This window comes from Oncorhynchus masou, chromosome 12 (assembly GCF_036934945.1).
Source record: "Oncorhynchus masou masou isolate Uvic2021 chromosome 12, UVic_Omas_1.1, whole genome shotgun sequence".
Taxonomy (NCBI): Eukaryota; Metazoa; Chordata; class Actinopteri; order Salmoniformes; family Salmonidae; genus Oncorhynchus; species Oncorhynchus masou.
Window position 1 is genome coordinate 24,993,329 of NC_088223.1, and position 23,814 is coordinate 25,017,142.

The 23,814-nt window shown below is 44.6% G+C and overlaps 1 protein-coding gene across 5 annotated transcripts in view; it reads right to left on the reverse strand.

Annotated features, from left to right (window-relative positions):
• LOC135549746 (adenylate cyclase type 2-like) overlaps positions 1-23,814 on the reverse strand; it is a 118,456-nt gene that overhangs the window by 27,787 nt on the left and 66,855 nt on the right. For 4 of the 5 annotated variants that reach the window (XM_064980006.1, XM_064980009.1, XM_064980008.1 and 1 more), the window contains exons 12-17: positions 22,090-22,170; positions 21,513-21,582; positions 21,191-21,288; positions 10,861-10,945; positions 4,862-5,002; positions 4,429-4,545 (exon numbers count right to left, since the gene is read on the reverse strand). In XM_064980006.1, coding sequence (XP_064836078.1) covers positions 4,429-4,545; positions 4,862-5,002; positions 10,861-10,945; positions 21,191-21,288; positions 21,513-21,582; positions 22,090-22,170 — 592 coding nt within the window. The remainder of the gene's footprint in view (positions 1-4,428; positions 4,546-4,861; positions 5,003-10,860; positions 10,946-21,190; positions 21,289-21,512; positions 21,583-22,089; positions 22,171-23,814) is intronic. The other variant, XM_064980007.1, reaches the window with a different exon arrangement.

A 23,814-nucleotide genomic window follows, 5' to 3' on the forward strand; every position in this document is an offset into this window, starting at 1 on the left:
GAGGTAGGTAGGTAGGTAGTTAGGGAGATAGAGAGGTAGGGAGGTAGGTAGGTAGGTAGGTAGGTAGAAAGGGGGGTAGGTAGGTAGGTAGGGAGGTAGGTAGGGAGATAGAGAGGTAGGAAGGTAGGTAGGTAGGTAGGTAGGTAGGGAGGTAGGGAGGGAGATAGAGAGGTAGGGAGGGAGGTAGGTAGGTAGGTAGGGAGATAGAGGTAGGTAGGTAGGTAGGTAGGTAGGTAGGTAGGTAGGTAGGTAGGTAGGAAGGTAGGTAGGTAGAGAGGTAGGTAGGTACGTAGGTAGGTAGGTAGGTAGGTAGGTAGGTAGGTAGAAAGGGAGGAAGGGAGGTAGGTAGGGAGATAGAGAGGTAGGGAGGAAGGTAGGTAGGTAGGTAGGTAGGTAGGTAGGTAGGTAGGTAGGTAGGTAGGTAGGTAGGTAGGTTGGGAGATAGGGAGGGACGTAGGTAGGTAGGTATTTAGGGAGATAGAGAGGTAGGGAGGTAGGGAGGTAGGTAGGTAGGTAGGTAGGTAGGTAGGTAGGTAGGTAGGTAGGTAGGGAGATAGAGAGGTAGGGAGGGAGGGAGAAACAGCAATTAAGAGGGAAAGAAAGAAAGAAAGAAAGAATGGAAGAAAGGAAGTCTAACTGAGGCTGTGGAGAGCAGTGAATCAGGACTAGCTATTACTGGCTGACTTATAGAGGCCGCGACGCAGTAGGGTAAACATCATTACATTTAGAAGATAGGAGACATGGGTCTGGGCTATTAGCAAAGAGAGGTGTGTATGTGAAAAGAAAAGAGAAAAAAAAGAAAGAAATATTACTAATGCAGATAATAGAGGGAATTGGCTCCCAGCCAAGACTAATGGCAAAGAGAGGTGTGTGTGAATGAAGGATTAGCCTGAACTAGAAGTGGGGGCCACATTAAATCAGATTGTGGGCTGTGAATGGCTACAGGGTCACATGTATCAGACATGTGAAAAGTAGAAAAACACAATTATTCAAAAGAAATGGGTCTATAAGAACATCTATTTACAAAATCGTGGGATAAGATTGAGGTGTTGGACACCATGGAGGAGGGTAATGATGTGTAAAATTGTACTGTTAACTATTGAATAAATTTGTACACAGAACATGAACAATAAGAAGGAAAATATCTGAAAGATGGTACAATGGACTGGGTCGGTTCATTCATTTTTTTCATTTAGTTTATGAGGCGTAAAACATCAGTAATAAGCTTACTGAGCCCTAGTCACTCTGGTGCTGATAACAAACACTATGTCAATACTCAATCTCAGGAGGACAGAGTTTTTTGTTTCTAACAGACAGAGATCATCTCAGACGTAGCTGGGAGCGAGTTAATATGTGTGAAGTGTGCAAAGCAAGGCAGGAAGCCTAGAGCTGTCATGCGAGTAATTCAAATGCAATTGCGGGAAAAACACAGTTGCTACAGCACACCTGATTCAAGTCAACCTCCCATGAACTTCAACTACTTTGGACTCCTGGGATGAAGGAGAGGAGACAAGGAGAGGAGACATGGAGAGGAGACTTCAGACTATTGAGATACTATCCAAGTCAACTGCCAGGCCACTTCTAGATCCCTCTGTGTCACAATGACACATTGATAGTAGCATAGTGTCTCTTTGTTCTCTGTCATCTCTTGTAAGTCCACTGTGAAAAAGTCTACAGACGCACACACACGCACGCACACACACACGCACACGCACGCACGCGCACGCACACGCACACGCACACACACACACACACACACACACACACACACACACACACACACTGATTGATTGTGATTGATGTAACGCAACGTTTATTGATAGACAATGTTAACAAACATAACTTTTGTGGCCCTGGTTAAAGAAATGTGATTGTTGACATAAAATAGTGCACAAAGGAGTCATTTCTGTCAAATAAATGTTCTGTTGTGAACTAATAAAAATGGAAAGCTAGCGACGAACACTATAACTTCATGAAATACAGTACAAGGAATAAAGCAAGTTTTCACCAGAAGTATCCGAAATATTTGAAACCCAGGTCTGACCCAAAGTAGATGTCAGTAGCGTAGCCAGACATTGTTGGTGGGTGGGGCTGTAGAAATGTACCTGGGCCCCAAAAAAACAGCTCATTTCCTGCAATTCTACACATTTTGCCATGAGGCTAAGAGAGACATGTACAGCTTTATAGCAAATTAAAGCAGAAATATAGGTGTGTTGACTGTGATAAATGCACTGGATTATGAGCTGTCTTGTTTGCTAAACGAACTAATGAAGTAAGCTGTGGCATGGTGCATATAGAAGCACAGTGACGTATCCCACAGGGCACAGACATCATTTAATTGAACTGACATGGAAACAATGTTGATTCAACCAGTGTGTGCCCAGTGGGATGCTTCAATGCGGTTATATTTGTGGCTTATTGGGAGTGTGGCTTTCAGTTATTTTGGCCATCCATCGTATGAGAATGAATGCCATTCCAGTTCTTCTGAATGTCGTTCCAGTTCTTCTGAATGCCGTTCCAGTTCTTCTGAATGCCGTTCCAGTTCTTCTGAATGTCGTTCCAGTTCTTCTGAATGCCGTTCCAGTTCTTCTGAATGCCGTTCCAGTTCGTCTGAATGCCGTTCCAGTTCTTCTGAATACCGTTCCAGTTCTTCTAAATGCCCTTCCAGTTCTTCTGAATGCCGTTCCAGTTCTTCTGAATGCCGTTCCAGTTCTTCTGAATGCCGTTCCAGTTCTTCTGAATGCCGTTCCAGTTCTTCTGAATGCCGTTCCAGTTCTTCTAAATGCCCTTCCAGTTCTTCTGAATGCCGTTCCAGTTCTTCTGAATGCCGTTCCAGTTCTTCTGAATGCCGTTCCAGTTCTTCTGAATGCCGTTCCAGTTCTTCTGAATGCCGTTCCAGTTCTTCTGAATGCCGTTCCAGTTTTTCTGAATGCCGTTCCAGTTCTTCTGAATGTCATTCCAGTGCACCGCTTACTATGAATTCTATTTGATGGTGTTTGCATGTTCTGGTAAAAAATAAAAACAGTGTCCCGTGCATCGACGACGTCGTCCCCAAAGGGACCGCACATACATACACCAACCAGAAGCCACACTGATCATCCACACTGAGCTTTAGGCTATAACTACTGCTTTCAAGGAGCGGGACACTAATCCGGATGCATATAAGAAATCCCGCTCTGTCTGACCTCTGACAAGCCATGAAATAGCAACGCATCAATACAGGGCTAAGATCGAGTCCTATAATGCCGGCTCTGATGCTCAACGGATGTGGCAGGGCTTGAAAACTATCACAGATTACAAAGGGAAACCCAGCCGTGAGCTGCCCAGTGATGCGAGTCTAATAGAAAAGCTAAATGCCTTCTACACTCGCTTCGAGGCAAGCAACACTGAACCAGCTGTTCCGGATGACTGTGTGATCTTGCTCTCCATAGCCAATGTGAGTAAAACAGGTTAACATTCGCAAGGCTGCGGAGCCAGATGGAAAACCAGGACATGTACAAAGAGTACACACTGACCAGCTGGCAAGTGTCTTCACTGTCATTTTCAACCTATTCCCAGTCTGTAATAGTAACTTGTTTCAAGCAGACCACCATAGTTCTAGTGCCCAAGAAAGCCAAAGTAGCCTGTCTAAATGACTAGCGACCCGTAGTACTATAGCCATGAAATACTTTAAAAGGCTGGTCATGGCTCACATCATCGCCATCCTCCCAGACACCCTAGAACCACACTTCTCATACTGCCCCAACAGATCCACAGATGACGCAATCTCTATTGCACTGCCCTCACCCACTTGAACAAAAGGAATACCTATATAAGAATTGACTAATTGACTACAGCTGAGCATTCAACACCATAGTCCTTCCAAGCTCATCACCAAGCTCAGGACCCTGGGACTGAACACCTCCCTCTGAAACTGGTTCCTGGACATCCTGATGGGCCTCCCCCAGACGGTGATGGTAGGCAACAACACATCCACCACACTGATCATCAACACACACAGGGGCCCCTCTGGGATGTGTGCTTAGTCCCCTCCTGGACTCCCAGTCCACCTACGACTGCCTCGCCTCCCATGAAGCTAACACCATCATCATTAAGTTTGTTGACGACACAACAGTGGTAGGACTGATCACTGACGACGAAGCAGCCAATAGGGAGGAGCCAATAGGAAGCAGTGTGGTGCCAGGACAAAAACCTCTCCCTGATCGTGGACCACAGGAAATGGAGGGGTGCTGCCACGTTGCTGCTACTGTCTATTATCTATCCTGTTGCCTAGTCACTTTACTCATGCCTTTATTTACAGTACATAGCTACCTTAATTACCTCATACCTCCGTACATTGACTTGGTACACCCTGTAAATATCCATGTTATATTTATTCATTATTGTAATTTGAATTTTTTTTGTGCCAACTCTGGTAGTTGTACTCACAGGCAGGTAGAACTTATTCCCATCCGTGAGGTGGGTGGGGCTGTGGGAGATGAGCATGCTGTCATTGGTCAGGTTCATGGTAGGGGGTGTGGTCAGAACCTCATCTTCCAGGAAGAACTGGAAAGAGGTTTAGAGGAGATGAGAAAGACAAGGGGAGAGGAGAAGTTATACTCGGCTGTATTCCAGTGTGATCATTTTGATGGCTGTAATGGCAGTTTTGCCTGAAAACATCCTGCGCACGCACGCACGCGCACACACACACACGCACGCGCACACACACACACACACACACACACACACACACACACACACACACACACACACACACACACACACACACACACACACACACACACACACACACACACACACACACACACACACACACACACACACAAGATCAACCAGTAAAATCAGTAAATTGGTTCCTCACCATGTTGAAAACAGCCATGACAAGTATAACAGCGGTGGTTGTCATGGTGAGGACCAATCGGAGCCAGGGTTTGTTGGCGATGATGATGCGTGAGGAAGTAGGGAGCCAGGGGAGAGAGCACCATGATCCTTTACCTCCCTGCTGAGAGGGAGGGAGGGAGGGAGGGAGGGAGGGAGGGAGGGAGGGAGGGAGGGAGGGGGAGGGAGGGAGGGAGGGAGGGAGGGAGGGAGGGAGGGAGGGAGGGAGGGAGGGAGGGAGGGAGGGGCAGGGAGACATAATAAATGAGATTCAGATAAGAATAGTGAGGAAAGCTTTAAACAGAGAGAGAGAGCGAGAGACAGACACAGACAGAGAGTGAGAAAGAGAGAGCTATGGACAGTTCACTCTTGCCGTAGTGCAACGTGAGGAGAAGCCATGAAATGGAAGGCTGTAGGGGACAGAGAACAAACAACGACTGCAGTAACAGATCGTCTGTCTGCATCAATACTCTCAACACCCCAGAGCAATTTACCTCCATCGATTTCCTCTCTACAACACCTCTTTGACACACCTTGACTCTCAACACACAACTTCCCTTGGCCAGGAAGAGGAGAAGATAATAAAGGTTTATTGTTTTGTTTATAATTCGCAATTCATCCATTGAAAACTGGTTTGTTTGCAGTTCAGAGCACTATACTATACTATACTATACGATACTATACTATACGATACGATACGATACTATACTATACTATACGATACTATACTATACTATACTATACTATACTTCAGCAATTCGGCCCGAGGAGGTGTGTTTTATGGCCAATATAACATGGTTAAATGCCGTTTTTAAATAAACCACAATGCAAATTAAAAATACATATTTTTTCATACCTGTGGTAAACAGTCTGATATACCACAGCTGTCAGCCAATCAGCATTCAGGGCTCTAACCTCCCAATTTTTTGATATACTATATACTATACTGTACGATATTATAGTGTACTGTACTATACAATATATACTATACTATACTGTAATTGACTTTACTATACCATGTCCTTCCTTTTCTCTTCACATGGTCACATGGTTTGGTTGACTCGGATATACAGAGACATTGTGAGCCATCAGGAATCATTTAAGTCTCAAGGTAGAACACAATGCAGGGCCCAGGGACAGACAGACTGCTGGGTTTTAGACTGTTGGTGTATAATCCCGTGTTCCACAAAATATGACTGTCCTTCAAGCTCAATCACTCCTCCAAGGTCTGGTCTCTGGTTAGAGTCATCAGAGGATGAGGAAGGTGTTAATCGGTTCATTCTGGTTTGTTAGTTGTTCTCATCTTCATCTGACCCCTCTCTTTTCCTCCCTCTGTCTCCCCCTCTCTCTTCCTTCCTCTGTCTACACCTCTCTTTTCCTCCCTCTGTCTCCCCCTCTCTCTTCCTTCCTCTGTCTACCCCTCTCTTTTCCTCCCTCTGTCTACCTCTCTCTTTTACTCCCTCTGTCTCCCCTCTCTCTTCCTTCATCTGTCTACCCCTCTCTTTTCCTCCCTCTGTCTCCCCTTCTCTCTTCCTTCCTCTTTCTACCCCTCTCTCTTCCTCCCTATGTCTCTCTTCCTCCCTCTGTCTATCCCTCTCTCTTCCTCCCTCTGTCTACCACTCTCTCTTCCTCCTTCTGTCTCTCTTCCTCCCTCTGTCTACCCCTCTCTCTTCCTCCTTCTGTCTCTCTTCCTCCATCTGTCTACCCCTCTCTTTTCCTCCCTCTGTCTACCCCTCTCTCTTCTTCCCTCTGTCTACCCCTCTCTCTTCCTCACTCTGTCTCTCTTCCTCCCTCTGTCTACCCCTCTCTTTTCCTCCCTCTGTCTACCCCTCTCTTTTACTCCCTCTGTCTCCCCTCTCTCTTCCTTCGTCTGTCTACCCCTCTCTTTTCCTCCCTCTGTCTCCCCTTCTCTCTTCCTTCCTCTTTCTACCCCTCTCTCTTCCTCCCTATGTCTCTCTTCCTCCCTCTGTCTATCCCTCTCTCTTCCTCCCTCTGTCTACCACTCTCTCTTCCTCCTTCTGTCTCTCTTCCTCCCTCTGTCTACCCCTCTCTCTTCCTCCCTCTGTCTCTCTTCCTCCCTCTGTCTACCCCTCTCTTTTCCTCCCTCTGTCTACCCCTCTTTTTCCTCCCTCTGTATCCCCCTCTCTCTTCCTCCCTCTGTCTCTCTTCCTCCCTTTGTCTCCCCCTCTCTCTTCCTCCCTCTTTCTACCCCTCTCTCTTCCTCCCTCTCTCTACCCCTCTCTTCCTCCCTCTGTCTACTCCTCTCTTTTCCTCCCTCTGTCTACCCCTCTCTCTCCCTCCCTCTGTCTCTCTTCCTCCCTCTGTCTACCCCTCTCTCTTCCTCCCTCTGTCTCTCTTCCTCCCTCTGTCTACCCCTCTCTCTTCCTCCCTCTGTCTTTCTTCCTCACTCTGTCTACCCCTCTCTCTTCCTCCCTCTGTCTCTCTTCCTGCCTCTGTCTACCCCTCTCTCTTCATCCCACTGTCTCTCTTCCTCCCCCTCTCTTTTCCTCCCTCTGTCTACCCCTCTCCTTTCCTCCCTCTGTCTACCCCACTCTTTTCCTCCCTCTGTTTACCCCTCTTTTCCTCCCTCTGTCTCCCCCTCTTTCTTCCTCTCTCTGTCTCCAACTCTCTCTTTCTCCCTCTGATTCCCCCTCTCTCTTCTTTCCTGTCTCCCCCTCTCTCTTCCTCCCTCTTTCTACCCCTCTCTCTTCCTCCCTCTCTCTACCCCTCTCTTCCTCCCTCTGTCTACTCCTCTCTTTTCCTCCCTCTGTCTACCCCTCTCTCTCCCTCCCTCTGTCTCTCTTCCTCCCTCTGTCTACCCCTCTCTCTTCCTCCCTCTGTCTCTCTTCCTCCCTCTGACTCCCCCTCTCTCTTCCTCCCTCTGTCTCCACCTCTCTCTGACTCCCCCTCTCTCTTCCTCCCTCTGTATCTCCCTCTCTCTTCCTCCCTCTTTCTACCCCTCTCTCTTCCTCCCTCTCTCTACCCCTCTCTTCCTCCCTCTGTCTACCCCTCTCTTTTCCTCCCTCTGTCTACCCCTCTCTTTTCCTCCCTCTGTCTACCCCTCTCTCTTCCTCTCTCTGTCTCTCTTCCTCCCTCTGTCTACCCCTCTCTTTTCCTCCCTCTGTCTACCCCTCTCTTTCCTCCCTCTGTATCCCCCTCTCTCTTCCTCCCTCTGTCTCTCTTCCTCCCTTTGTCTCCCCCTCTCTCTTCCTCCCTCTTTCTACCCCTCTCTCTTCCTCCCTCTCTCTACCCTCTCTTCCTCCCGCTGTCTACCCCTCTCTTTTCCTCCCTCTGTCTACCCCTCTCTCTCCCTCCCTCTGTCTCTCTTCCTCCCTCTGTCTCTCTTCCTCCCTCTGTCTACCCCTCTCTCTTCCTCCCTCTGTCTTTCTTCCTCACTCTGTCTACCCCTCTCTCTTCCTCCCTCTGTCTCTCTTCCTGCCTCTGTCTACCCCCCTCTCTTCATCCCACTGTCTCTCTTCCTCCCCCTCTCTTTTCCTCCCTCTGTCTACCCCTCTCTCTTCCTCCCTCTCTCTACCCTCTCTTCCTCCCGCTGTCTACCCCTCTCTTTTCCTCCCTCTGTCTACCCCTCTCTCTCCCTCCCTCTGTCTCTCTTCCTCCCTCTGTCTCTCTTCCTCCCTCTGTCTACCCCTCTCTCTTCCTCCCTCTGTCTTTCTTCCTCACTCTGTCTACCCCTCTCTCTTCCTCCCTCTGTCTCTCTTCCTGCCTCTGTCTACCCCTCTCTCTTCATCCCACTGTCTCTCTTCCTCCCCCTCTCTTTTCCTCCCTCTGTCTACCCCTCTCCTTTCCTCCCTCTGTCTACCCCACTCCTTTCCTCCCTCTGTTTACCCCTCTCTTTTCCTCCCTCTGTCTCCCCCTCTTTCTTCCTCTCTCTGTCTCCAACTCTCTCTTTCTCCCTCTGATTCCCCCTCTCTCTTCTTTCCTGTCTACCCCTCTCTCTTCCTCCCTCTCTCTCCCCCTCTCTCGTCCTCTCTCTGACTCCCCCTCTCTCTTCCTCCCTCTGTCTCCACCTCTCTCTGACTCCCCCTCTCTCTTCCTCCCTCTGTATCTCCCTCTCTCTTCCTCCCTCTCTCTACCCCTCTCTTCCTCCCTCTGTCTACCCCTCCCTTTTCCTCCCTCTGTCTACCCCTCTCTTTTCCTCCCTCTGTCTACCCCTCTCTCTTCCTCTCTCTGTCTCTCTTCCTCCCTCTGTCTACCCCTCTCTTTTCCTCCCTCTGTCTACCCCTCTCTTTCCTCCCTCTGTATCCCCCTCTCTCTTCCTCCCTCTGTCTCTCTTCCTCCCTTTGTCTCCCCCTCTCTCTTCCTCCCTCTTTCTACCCCTCTCTTCCTCCCTCTCTCTACCCTCTCTTCCTCCCGCTGTCTACCCCTCTCTTTTCCTCCCTCTGTCTACCCCTCTCTCTCCCTCCCTCTGTCTCTCTTCCTCCCTCTGTCTCTCTTCCTCCCTCTGTCTACCCCTCTCTCTTCCTCCCTCTGTCTTTCTTCCTCACTCTGTCTACCCCTCTCTCTTCCTCCCTCTGTCTCTCTTCCTGCCTCTGTCTACCCCCCTCTCTTCATCCCACTGTCTCTCTTCCTCCCCCTCTCTTTTCCTCCCTCTGTCTACCCCTCTCTCTTCCTCCCTCTCTCTACCCTCTCTTCCTCCCGCTGTCTACCCCTCTCTTTTCCTCCCTCTGTCTACCCCTCTCTCTCCCTCCCTCTGTCTCTCTTCCTCCCTCTGTCTCTCTTCCTCCCTCTGTCTACCCCTCTCTCTTCCTCCCTCTGTCTTTCTTCCTCACCTTGTCTACCCCTCTCTCTTCCTCCCTCTGTCTCTCTTCCTGCCTCTGTCTACCCCTCTCTCTTCATCCCACTGTCTCTCTTCCTCCCCCTCTCTTTTCCTCCCTCTGTCTACCCCTCTCCTTTCCTCCCTCTGTCTACCCCACTCCTTTCCTCCCTCTGTTTACCCCTCTCTTTTCCTCCCTCTGTCTCCCCCTCTTTCTTCCTCTCTCTGTCTCCAACTCTCTCTTTCTCCCTCTGATTCCCCCTCTCTCTTCTTTCCTGTCTACCCCTCTCTCTTCCTCCCTCTCTCTCCCCCTCTCTCGTCCTCTCTCTGACTCCCCCTCTCTCTTCCTCCCTCTGTCTCCACCTCTCTCTGACTCCCCCTCTCTCTTCCTCCCTCTGTATCTCCCTCTCTCTTCCTCCCTCTTTCTACCCCTCTCTCTTCCTCCCTCTCTCTACCCCTCTCTTCCTCCCTCTCTCTACCCCTCTCTTCCTCCCTCTGTCTACCCCTCTCTTTTCCTCCCTCTGTCTCTCTTCCTCCCTCTGTCTACCCCTCTCTCTTCCTCCCTCTGTCTCTCTTCCTCACTCTGTCTACCCCTATCTCTTCCTCCCTCTGTCTCTCTTCCTGCCTCTGTCTACCCCTCTCTCTTCATCCCACTGTCTCTCTTCCTCCCCCTCTCTTTTCCTCCCTCTGTCTACCCCTCTCCTTTCCTCCCTCTGTCTACCCCACTCTTTTCCTCCCTCTGTTTACCCCTCTTTTCCTCCCTCTGTCTCCCCCTCTTTCTTCCTCTCTCTGTCTCCAACTCTCTCTTTCTCCCTCTGATTCCCCCTCTCTCTTCTTTCCTGTCTACCCCTCTCTCTTCCTCCCTCTCTCTCCCCCTCTCTCGTCCTCTCTCTGACTCCCCCTCTCTCTTCCTCCCTCTGTCTCCACCTCTCTCTGACTCCCCCTCTCTCTTCCTCCCTCTGTATCTCCCTCTCTCTTCCTCCCTCTGTCTCCCCCTCTCTCTTCCTCCCTCTGTCTCCCCCTCTCTCTTCCTCCCTCTGTATCCCCCTCTATCTTCCTCCCTCTGTCTCCCCCTCGCTCTTCCTCTCACTTCTTCTCCCTTCTCTTCATCCATGTATATTCCCCTCTCTCTCTCCCTCTCAGTCTGTGATTGTGTTCTACACTCACATACAATAGACAGGACTTTAGGGTGTGTGTGTGTAACTTACCAAGATGTGGCTGGAGAAACATATGACCAGGATCAGACCTAACAGGAGGAAAGACATGCCAAAGGAGATCCCCAACACTGCTGTTCTGTAACACACACACACACACACACACACACACACACACACACACACACACACACACACACACACACACACACACACACACACACACACACACACACAGTTTATTATTATTTATTTTTGTATTGCATTTCAAACATACAATCTACCTGTAGTGAAGGCGCTCAACATTTACATTACATTCAGTCATCCAGTAGACACTCCCTTCCAGAGCGACCCACAGGCGCAACCAGGGTCAAGCTCCCTGCCCAAGACTCCTCCTCCACTCCCCAACAGCGCCCCCCCAAGCCACCATCTCCCTCCAACCCAACCAAAACCACCACCCACCCGATGTGCCAACAACCAACAAAAATAACAACAGAGAAATGAGAGAAAAACAAAGGAAAACAATAATAGAAAACCACAATGCAAAAACAAAAGACATCAAGGACAACACAAATCACAACAGCAAGGCCAACAGGATGTGTGTGTGTGTGTGTGTGTGTGTGTGTGTGTGTGTGTGTGTGTGTGTGTGTGTGTGTGTGTGTGTGTGTGTGTGTGTGTGTGTGTGTGTGTGTGTGTGTGTGTGTGTGTGTGTGTGTGTGTGTGTTTCCATGTGTATGCACGTGTGTGCGTTTGAATACGAGTGTGTGTATGTATGCTTGCATGGCATCAGCTTCAGGCAAACAGGCATTTGGATGTAAAAATGTTCCTTCTTAGTGTCAGTTAAACTTATTTAAAAAAAAACACGTTTAACTTTGACTGTCATTCTATCTCCCGCCCAGCAACTTCAGTCCCACTTGTCTCCAATTCCACATCCCAACCCTCAGCTTCCCTCAGCCCAACCCACCTATCTCTAAAGGCCACCCTCTTCAGATTTCTATGCAACATATATCTTTCAACTATGCTGTGATGTTTAACGTACAATTTCAATCTATCTAATCTAACAGAATCCACATATTGTGAGTTGAAGATAAATTATTTTACTAACAGTATTAGTATATTAGTAACTGACTGACCCGGTCCCTCCAGATCTCCTAACAGCACTATTTCTAGATTAATGCTATGCTTTTTCAGCCATTCCTGAACCTGAGACCAGAAACAGGCCACCTGAGGACAATACCAACATAAATGGTCTGTTGATTCTGTATCCTCACAACAAAATCTGCAGAGCTGTGATGATTTTATGCCCCAAACATTCAACACATCTTCGGTGGCCAGAATTCTGTACAATAATCTTTGATGAAAAGAAGTCTTGAATCTTGCGTCATTTTATATATCAACTCATACACCCTGTACTATGGAATAAGTACATCAATGTATTCCCAGATATTTTGTCATCTGTATGGCACATCTGTCAATATCCTGGTCCTCAAATGAAACTGCCATATTTTCCTATCTATTTATTTTTGTTCCTCCGCCAGTTTTGATCCTTAATATAGGGCAGACAGACCAGTTCCCTACCTACTACCGCTGCCACCTGCCTCCTCCTTTTGTGGTACTGCTGTAATCAATTGGTTGTAATCTTGGATTGAGCAGACCCTCCCATATAATTCCGATAGCTCCATGAAAGACATAACTCTCCCATTCCAATTTACAAAAGCATTTAAAAACAAAACAACCTTCTCAAACATCTTTTCCATTGATACAGGCCTTTAATCAACCAGCATGTTTGAGTTCAACCATAATATTTGTTGGAATGTGACACACTGTGTTAACTACCAGCAGATGGGTGCTGTACAGAGCAGTAAAATGCTAAAGTATTTGAATTGGAACTAGTGAACTGCGACCCACTTCCACTACTTACTACATACTTCCCTGTTATACAGTAGGGCAGGCCTGTATTTCCTGACTACTGCTTATATTTCCTAATAGAAGTTTGCCAAGTAGACGGCTGATTTAAGCGTGTTCATAAAACAATGATGTCATGTCTAAATGGAAGAGATGTTAGTCTGAATGCGAAAATATATGATGCTTTTAGTATCTGTCTCTATGGTTCTACCGCTCCTGGTTCCTGTAAACACAGACAATTAACTAAATGTTGAAACAGCCCATGGACCTTTTGTCCTTTCATAAGGAGGCTTCATCGTCATCATTATCCTTGTCTTCATCAAAGTAATATTCCTCATCTTTATCATAATAATAATCATCATCATCATCCTCGACATCGAAGACCTTTTGATTCACATTAAAACTGTCATCAGACGTTATTCACATCTTTTCATCTGTTTTCTTTCTTTCTATCCATCTTTTTTTCTTTCTTTCTTTCTTTCTTTCTTTCTTTCTCTCTTTCTTTCTTTCTTTCTCTCTTTCTTTCTCTCGCTCTTAATTGCTGTCTCTTACGGTGTATCATTTGCAACTGCTATTAGGGATCTTATTGATGTGAGACTCAATTGATCAAAGGTTTATTTCGTCTTGTCACACTGCAATTGCAATGTTCTGGGTTATTATAGAGAAAAGAACACTGACTTCAGTGGCTTTTGGCCCGACTAGTATTCCAACTATGAGGGCTACTATAGGACCATACTATGTATTCCAACTATGAGGGCTACTATAGGACCATACTATGTATTCCAACTATGAGGGCTACTATAGGACCATACTATGTATTCCAACTATGAGGGCTACTATAGGACCATACTATGTATTCCAACTATGAGGGCTACTATAGGACCATACTATGTATTCCAACTATGAGGGCTACTATAGGACCATACTATGTATTCCAACTATGAGGGCTACTATAGGACCATACTATGTATTCCAACTATGAGGGCTACTATAGGACCATACTATGTATTCCAACTATGTGGGCTACTATAGGACCATACTATGTATTCCAACTATGTGGGCTACTATAGGACCATACTATGTATTCCAACTATGAGGGCTACTATAGGACCATACTATGTATTCCAACTATGAGGAGTACTATAGGACCATACTATGTATTCCAATTATGAGGGCTACTATAGGACCATACTATGTATTCCAACTATGAGGGCTAATATAGGACCATACTATGTATTCCAACTATGAGGGCTACTATAGGACCATACTATGTATTCCAATTACGAGGGCTACTATAGGACCATACTATGTATTTCAACTATGAGGGCTACTATAGGACCATACTATGTATTCCAACTATGAGGGCTACTATAGGACCATACTATGTATTCCAACTATGAGGGCTACTATATGACCATACTATGTATTCGAACTATGAGGGCTACTATAGGACCATACTATGTATTCCAACTATGAGGGCTACTATATGACCATACTATGTATTCCAACTATGAGGGCTACTATAGGACCATACTATGTATTCCAACTATGAGGGCTACTACAGGACCATACTATGTATTCCAACTACGAGGGCTACTATAGGACCATACTATGTATTCCAACTATGAGGGCTACTATAGGACCATACTATGTATTCCAACTATGAGGGCTACTATAGGACCATACTATGTATTCCAACAATGAAGGCTACTATAGGACCATACTATGTATTCCAACTATGAGGGCTACTATAGGACCATACTATGTATTCCAACTATGAGGGCTACTATAGGACCATACTATGTATTCCAACTATGAGGGCTACTATAGGACCATACTATGTATTCCAACTATGAGGGCTACTATAGGACCATACTATGTATTCCAACTATGAGGGCTACTATAGGACCATACTATGTATTCCAACTATGAGGGCTACTATAGGACCATACTATGTATTCCAACTATGAGGGCAACTATAGGACCATACTATGTATTCCAACTACGAGGGCTACTATAGGACCATACTATGTATTCCAACTATGAGGGCTACTATAGGACCATACTATGTATTCCAATTATGAGGGCTACTATAGGACCATACTATGTATTTCAACTATGAGGGCTACTATAGGATCATACTATGTATTCCAACTATGAGGTGCTACTATAGGACCATACTATGTATTCCAACTATGAGGGCAACTATAGGACCATACTATGTATTCCAACTACGAGGGCTACTATAGGACCATACTATGTATTCCAACTATGAGGTGCTACTATAGGACCATACTATGTATTCCAACTATGAGGTGCTACTATAGGACCATACTATGTATTCCAACTATGAGGGCTACTATAGGACCATACTATGTATTCCAATTATGAGGGCTACTATAGGACCATACTATGTATTTCAACTATGAGGGCTACTATAGGATCATACTATGTATTCCAACTATGAGCGCTACTATAGGACCATACTATGTATTCCAACTATGTGGGCTACTATAGGACCATACTATGTATTCCAACTATGAGGGCTACTACAGGACCGTACTATGTATTCCAACTACGAGGGCTACTATAGGACCATACTATGTATTCCAACTATGAGGGCTACTATATGACCATACTATGTATTCCAACTATGAGGGCTACTATAGGACCATACTATGTATTCCAACTATGAGGGCTACTACAGGACCATACTATGTATTCCAACTACGAGGGCTACTATAGGACCATACTATGTATTCCAACTATGAGGGCTACTATAGGACCATACTATGTATTCCAACAATGAGGGCTACTATAGGACCATACTATGTATTCCAACTATGAGGGCTACTATAGGACCATACTATGTATTCCAACTATGAGGGCTACTATAGGACCATACTATGTATTCCAACTATGAGGGCTACTATAGGACCATACTATGTATTCCAACAATGAGGGCTACTATAGGACCATACTATGTATTCCAACTATGAGGGCTACTATAGGACCATACTATGTATTCCAACAATGAGGGCTACGATAGGACCATACTATGTATTCCAACTATGAGGGCTACTATAGGACCATACTATGTATTCCAATTACGAGGGCTACTATAGGACCATACTATGTATTTCAACTATGAGGGCTACTATAGGACCATACTATGTATTCCAACTATGAGGGCTACTATATGACCATACTATGTATTCCAACTATGAGGGCTACTATAGGACCATACTATGTATTCCAACTATTAGGGCTACTATAGGACCATACTATGTATTCCAACTATGAGGGCTACTATAGGATCATACTATGTATTCCAACTATGAGCGCTACTATAGGACCATACTATGTATTCCAACTATGAGGGCTACTAAAGGACCATACTATGTATTCCAACTATGAGGGCTACTATAGGACCATACTATGTATTCCAATTATGAGGGCTACTATAGGACCATACTATGTATTCCAACTATGAGGGCTACTATAGGACCATACTATGTATTCCAACTATGAGGGCTACTATAGGACCAAACTATGTTTTCCAATTATGAGGGCTACTATAGGACCATACTATGTATTCCAACTATGAGGGCTAATATAGGACCATACTATGTTTTCCAACTATGAGGGCTACTATAGGACCATACTATGTATTCCAATTATGAGGGCTACTATAGGACCATACTATGTATTCCAATTATGAGGGCTACTATAGGACCATACTATGTATTCCAACTATGAGGGCTACTATAGGACCATACTATGTATTCCAACTATGAGGGCTACTATAGGACCATACTATGTATTCCAACTATGAGGGCTACTATAGGACCATACTATGTATTCCAACTATGAGGGCTACTATAGGACCATACTATGTATTCCAACTATTAGGGCTACTATAGGACCATACTATGTATTCCAACTATGAGGGCTACTATAGGACCATACTATGTATTCCAACTATGAGGGCTACTATAGGACCATACTATGTATTCCAACTATGAGGGCTACTATAGGACCATACTATGTATTCCAACTATAAGGGCTACTATAGGACCATAGTATGTATTCCAACTATGAGGGCTACTATAGGACCATACTATGTATTCCAACTATGAGGGCTACTATAGGACCATACTATGTATTCCAACTACGAGGGCTACTACAGGACCATACTATGTATTCCAACTACGAGGGCTACTATAGGACCATACTATGTATTCCAACTATGAGGGCTACTATAGGACCATACTATGTATTCCAACTATGTGGGCTACTATAGGACCATACTATGTATTCCAACTACGAGGGCTACTATAGGACCATACTATGTATTCCAACTATGAGGGCTACTATAGGACCATACTATGTATTCCAACTATGTGGGCTACTATAGGACCATACTATGTATTCCAACTACGAGGGCTACTATAGGACCATACTATGTATTCCAACTATGAGGGCTACTATAGGACCGCACTATGTATTCCAACTACGAGGGCTACTATAGGACCATACTATGTATTCCAACTATAAGGGCTACTATAGGACCATACTATGTATTCCAACTATGAGGGCTACTACAGGACCGTACTATGTATTCCAACTACGAGGGCTACTATAGGACCATACTATGTATTCCAACTATGAGGGTTACTATAGGACCATACTATGTATTCCAACTATGAGGGCTACTATAGGACCATACTATGTATTCCAACAATGAGGGCTACTATAGGACCATACTATGTATTCCAACTATGAGGGCTACTATAGGACCATACTATGTATTCCAACTATGAGGGCTACTATAGGACCATACTATGTATTCCAACTATGAGGGCTACTATAGGACCATACTATGTATTCCAACTATGAGGGCTACTATAGGACCATACTATGTATTCCAACTATGAGGGCTACTATAGGACCATACTATGTATTCCAATTATGAGGGCTACTATAGGACCATACTATGTATTCCAACTATGAGGGCTACTATAGGACCATACTATGTATTCCAATTATGAGGGCTACTATAGGACCATACTATGTATTCCAACTATGAGGGCTAATATAGGACCATACTATGTATTCCAACTATGAGGGCTACTATAGGACCATACTATGTATTCCAATTACGAGGGCTACTATAGGACCATACTATGTATTTCAACTATGAGGGCTACTATAGGACCATACTATGTATTCCAACTATGAGGGCTACTATAGGACCATACTATGTATTCCAACTATGAGGGCTACTATAGGACCATACTATGTATTCGAACTATGAGGGCTACTATAGGACCATACTATGTATTCCAACTATGAGGGCTACTACAGGACCATACTATGTATTCCAACTACGAGGGCTACTATAGGACCATACTATGTATTCCAACTATGAGGGCAACTATAGGACCATACTATGTATTCCAACTATGTGGGCTACTATAGGACCATACTATGTATTCCAACTATGAGGGCTACTACAGGACCGTACTATGTATTCCAACTACGAGGGCTACTATAGGACCATACTATGTATTCCAACTATGAGGGCTACTATATGACCATACTATGTATTCCAACTATGAGGGCTACTATAGGACCATACTATGTATTCCAACTATGAGGGCTACTACAGGACCATACTATGTATTCCAACTACGAGGGCTACTATAGGACCATACTATGTATTCCAACTATGAGGGCTACTATAGGACCATACTATGTATTCCAACTATGAGGGCTACTATAGGACCATACTATGTATTCCAACTATGAGGGCTACTATATGACCATACTATGTATTCCAACTATGAGGGCTACTATAGGACCATACTATGTATTCCAACTATTAGGGCTACTATAGGACCATACTATGTATTCCAACTATGAGGGCTACTATAGGATCATACTATGTATTCCAACTATGAGCGCTACTATAGGACCATACTATGTATTCCAACTATGAGGGCTACTAAAGGACCATACTATGTATTCCAACTATGAGGGCTACTATAGGATCATACTATGTATTCCAATTATGAGGGCTACTATAGGACCATACTATGTATTCCAACTATGAGGGCTACTATAGGACCATACTATGTATTCCAACTATGAGGGCTACTATAGGACCATACTATGTATTCCAACTATGAGGGCTACTATAGGACCATACTATGTATTCCAACTATAAGGGCTACTATAGGACCATAGTATGTATTCCAACTATGAGGGCTACTATAGGACCATACTATGTATTCCAACTATGAGGGCTACTATAGGACCATACTATGTATTCCAACTACGAGGGCTACTACAGGACCATACTATGTATTCCAACTACGAGGGCTACTAGAGGACCATACTATGTATTCCAACTATGAGGGCTACTATAGGACCATACTATGTATTCCAACTATGAGGGCTACTATAGGACCATACTATGTATTCCAACTATAAGGGCTACTATAGGACCATAGTATGTATTCCAACTATGAGGGCTACTATAGGACCATACTATGTATTCCAACTATGAGGGCTACTATAGGACCATACTATGTATTCCAACTACGAGGGCTACTACAGGACCATACTATGTATTCCAACTACGAGGGCTACTAGAGGACCATACTATGTATTCCAACTATGAGGGCTACTATAGGACCATACTATGTATTCCAACTATGTGGGCTACTATAGGACCATACTATGTATTCCAACTACGAGGGCTACTATAGGACCATACTATGTATTCCAACTATGAGGGCTACTATAGGACCGCACTATGTATTCCAACTACGAGGGCTACTATAGGACCATACTATGTATTCCAACTATAAGGGCTACTATAGGACCATACTATGTATTCCAACTATGAGGGCTACTACAGGACCGTACTATGTATTCCAACTATGAGGGCTACTATAGGACCATACTATGTATTCCAACTATGAGGGCTACTATAGGACCATACTATGTATTCCAACTATGTGGGCTACTATAGGACCATACTATGTATTCCAACTATGAGGGCTACTACAGGACCGTACTATGTATTCCAACTACGAGGGCTACTATAGGACCATACTATGTATTCCAACTATGAGGGCTACTATAGGACCATACTATGTATTCCAACTATGAGGGCTACTATAGGACCATACTATGTATTCCAACTATGAGGGCTACTATAGGACCATACTATGTATTCCAACAATGAGGGCTACTATAGGACCATACTATGTATTCCAACTATGAGGGCTACTATAGGACCATACTATGTATTCCAACTATTAGGGCTACTATAGGACCATACTATGTATTCCAACTATGTGGGCTACTATAGGACCATACTATGTACTCAAACTATGAGGGCTACTATAGGACCATACTATGTATTCCAACTATGAGGGCTACTATAGGACCATACTATGTATTCCAACTATAAGGGCTACTATAGGACCATACTATGTATTCCAACTATGAGGGCTACTATAGGTCCATACTATATATTCCAACTATGAGGGCTACTATAGGACCATACTATGTATTCCAACTATGAGGGCTACTATAGGACCATACTATGTATTCCAACTATGAGGGCTACTATAGGACCATACTATGTATTCCAACTATGAGGGCTACTAGAGGACCATACTATGTATTCCAACTATGAGGGCTACTATAGGACCATACTATGTATTCCAACTATGAGGGCTACTATAGGACCATACTATGTATTCCAACTATGTGGGCTACTATAGGACCATACTATGTATTCCAATTATGAGGGCTACTATAGGACCATACTATGTATTTCAACTATGAGGGCTACTATAGGACCATACTATGTATTCCAACTATGAGGGCTACTATAGGACCATACTATGTATTCCAATTACGAGGGCTACTATAGGACCATACTATGTATTTCAACTATGAGGGCTACTATAGGACCATACTATGTATTCCAACTATGAGGGCTACTATAGGACCATACTATGTATTCCAACTATGAGGGCTACTATAGGACCATACTATGTATTCCAACTATGAGGGCTACTATAGGACCATACTATGTATTCCAACTATGAGGGCTACTATAGGACCATACTATGTATTCCAACTATGAGGGCTACTATAGGACCATACTATGTATTCCAACTATGAGGGCTACTATAGGACCATACTATGTATTCCAACTATGAGGGCTACTATAGGACCATACTGTATATTCCAACTATGAGGGCTACTATAGGACCATACTATGCAGGTTGTATTGTAAGTAGTATCTGAACATTGGTGGGTACCATGAAGGGTAATATGAATGATACTGTGAAGAGTACAGATGCACAGGACATGTACTGTCTCCATACTGTGAAGGGCACTATGAAGTGTACTATGTAGTCTACTATGAAGTGTACTATGTAGGGTCCAGACTTACTTGGGCAGGACCAGTATCTGCACTATGAAGATGCAGCAGAAGATGAGACAGGCACAGGTGACGTAGTATTTAAAGGCCGGCAGAGTGGTGGCTCGATACTGGGGACATCAACACACACAAGTTCAACAGGTGGTGGTCAAAACAAGCCATTTTTTACTGTCACTTCACAGTCTAACGCTGAATACATTCACACCAATCATATTCTGTTACGGAGTCACTGCATGTTTGTCTGGGACAGCAGTGGGCAAGTGGCACACGTGTTATTTTCATTGGTAGTTTCTTTTTTATTTGACTGAACAGCGGTGTTGTTGTCCTACCGCACCTCCTTCTCCAGAGTCTTGTTGTGAAAGAAGAGTGAGATCCTCTGGATGTCCTCAGACTTCAGCCACTGCCTACAGAGAAGAGAACACAGAGACAATCAGACAGCGGTTCACACAGACACCAGCAATCTGTCAGGGACTTTAATAAGACACGTTCACCTCAGAACTTCCTCCTTTCCAACCATCCTTTCAAAGTATTGGTGAGATGTTTTTTTTCTCATTACACTTCAGGTTTTTAATAACTATTGTTTCATGTGTTATTGTATGTTTGTTTTGGTAAGTATCTGTACTCCTGCCTACATAATTGCCCCTTGTGGGATAAAGAACGTATTTTGAATTTAATTGAAATCCACTTGTCACATAATTGTTGGTGAGGTACTGAACTAAGTGCTTCATACAAATGATTATACAACACACTTTTCACAAGCTCTCAAAGAGCATTAGTTAATACGGTGGTGAACGTACCTCGACCACCACCAACGTGAAGCACCTACCCAACTCGCTGATGCATCCTTTGTGCCACAAAATATCTGTCACTCTGCTAGAAATAGAACAGCGCAGGTTTGCAGTAGTACTAACTTCTGGGAGTTGATGCCGTCGATGGTTCTGATCATCCTCTCTTCCAGTTCCTCTTCAAACCGTCTCTTCTGAGATTTAGTCCTGAGGGGACACCGAGCACACAGAACGTTGAGTGTGGGGAACATTATTCTACCTTGTGGTGTGGTGGTCTTAAGACATGACTTGTTTAAAGGAAAGATGACTGATCTGTAGGGGTAAAGTCTGGTGGTCTGATGTAAAGGAAAGATGACTGATCTGTAGGGGTAAAGTCTGGTGGTCTGATGTAAAGGAAAGATGACTGATCTGTCAGTGTAAAGTCTGGTGGTCTGATGTAAAGGAAAGATGACTGATCTGTAGGGGTAAAGTCTGGTGGTCTGATGTAAAGGAAAGATGACTGATCTGTAGGGGTAAAAGTCTGGTAGTCTGATGTAAAGGAAAGATGACTGATCTGTAGGGGTAATGTCTGGTGGTCTGATGTAAAGGAAAGATGACTGATCTGTAGGGGTAAAGTCTGGTGGTCTGATGTAAAGGAAAGATGACTGATCTGTAGGGGTAAAGTCTGGTGGTCTGATGTAAAGGAAAGATGACTGATCTGTAGGGGTAAAGTCTGGTGGTCTGATGTAAAGGAAAGATGACTGATCTGTAGGGGTAAAGTCTGGTGGTCTGATGTAAAGGAAAGATGACTGATCTGTAGGGGTAAAGTCTGGTGGTCTGATGTAAAGGAAAGATGACTGATCTATGGGGGTAAAGTCTGGTAGTCTGATGTAAAGGAAAGATGACTGATCTGTCAGTGTAAAGTCTGGTGGTCTGATGTAAAGGAAAGATGACTGATCTGTAGGGGTAAAGTCTGGTGGTCTGATGTAAAGGAAAGATGACTGATCTGTAGGGGTAAAGTCTGGTGGTCTGATGTAAAGGAAAGATGACTGATCTGTAGGGGTAATGTCTGGTGGTCTGATGTAAAGGAAAGATGACTGATCTGTAGGGGTAAAGTCTGGTGGTCTGATGTAAAGGAAAGATGACTGATCTGTAGGGGTAAAGTCTGGTGGTCTGATGTAAAGGAAAGATGACTGATCTGTAGGGGTAAAGTCTGGTGGTCTGATGTAAAGGAAAGATGACTGATCTGTAGGGGTAAAGTCTGGTAGTCTGATGTAAAGGAAAGATGACTGATCTGTCAGTGTAAAGTCTGGTGGTCTGATGTAAAGGAAAGATGACTGATCTGTAGGGGTAAAGTCTGGTAGTCTGATGTAAAGGAAAGATGACTGATCTGTAGGGGTAAAGTCTGGTGGTCTGATGTAAAGGAAAGATGACTGATCTGTAGGGGTAATGTCTGGTGGTCTGATGTAAAGGAAAGATGACTGATCTGTAGGGGTAAAGTCTGGTGGTCTGATGTAAAGGAAAGATGACTGATCTGTAGGGGTAAAGTCTGGTGGTCTGATGTAAAGGAAAGATGACTGATCTGTAGGGGTAAAGTCTGGTGGTCTGATGTAAAGGAAAGATGACTGATCTGTAGGGGTAATGTCTGGTGGTCTGATGTAAAGGAACGATGACTGGTCTGTAGGGGTAATGTCTGGTGGTCTGATGTAAAGGAAAGATGACTGATCTATGGGGGTAAAGTCTGGTGGTCTGATGTAAAGGAAAGATGACTGATCTGTCAGTGTAAAGTCTGGTGGTCTGATGTAAAGGAAAGATGACTGATCTGTAGGGATAATGTCTGGTGGTCTGATGTAAAGGAAAGATGACTGATAT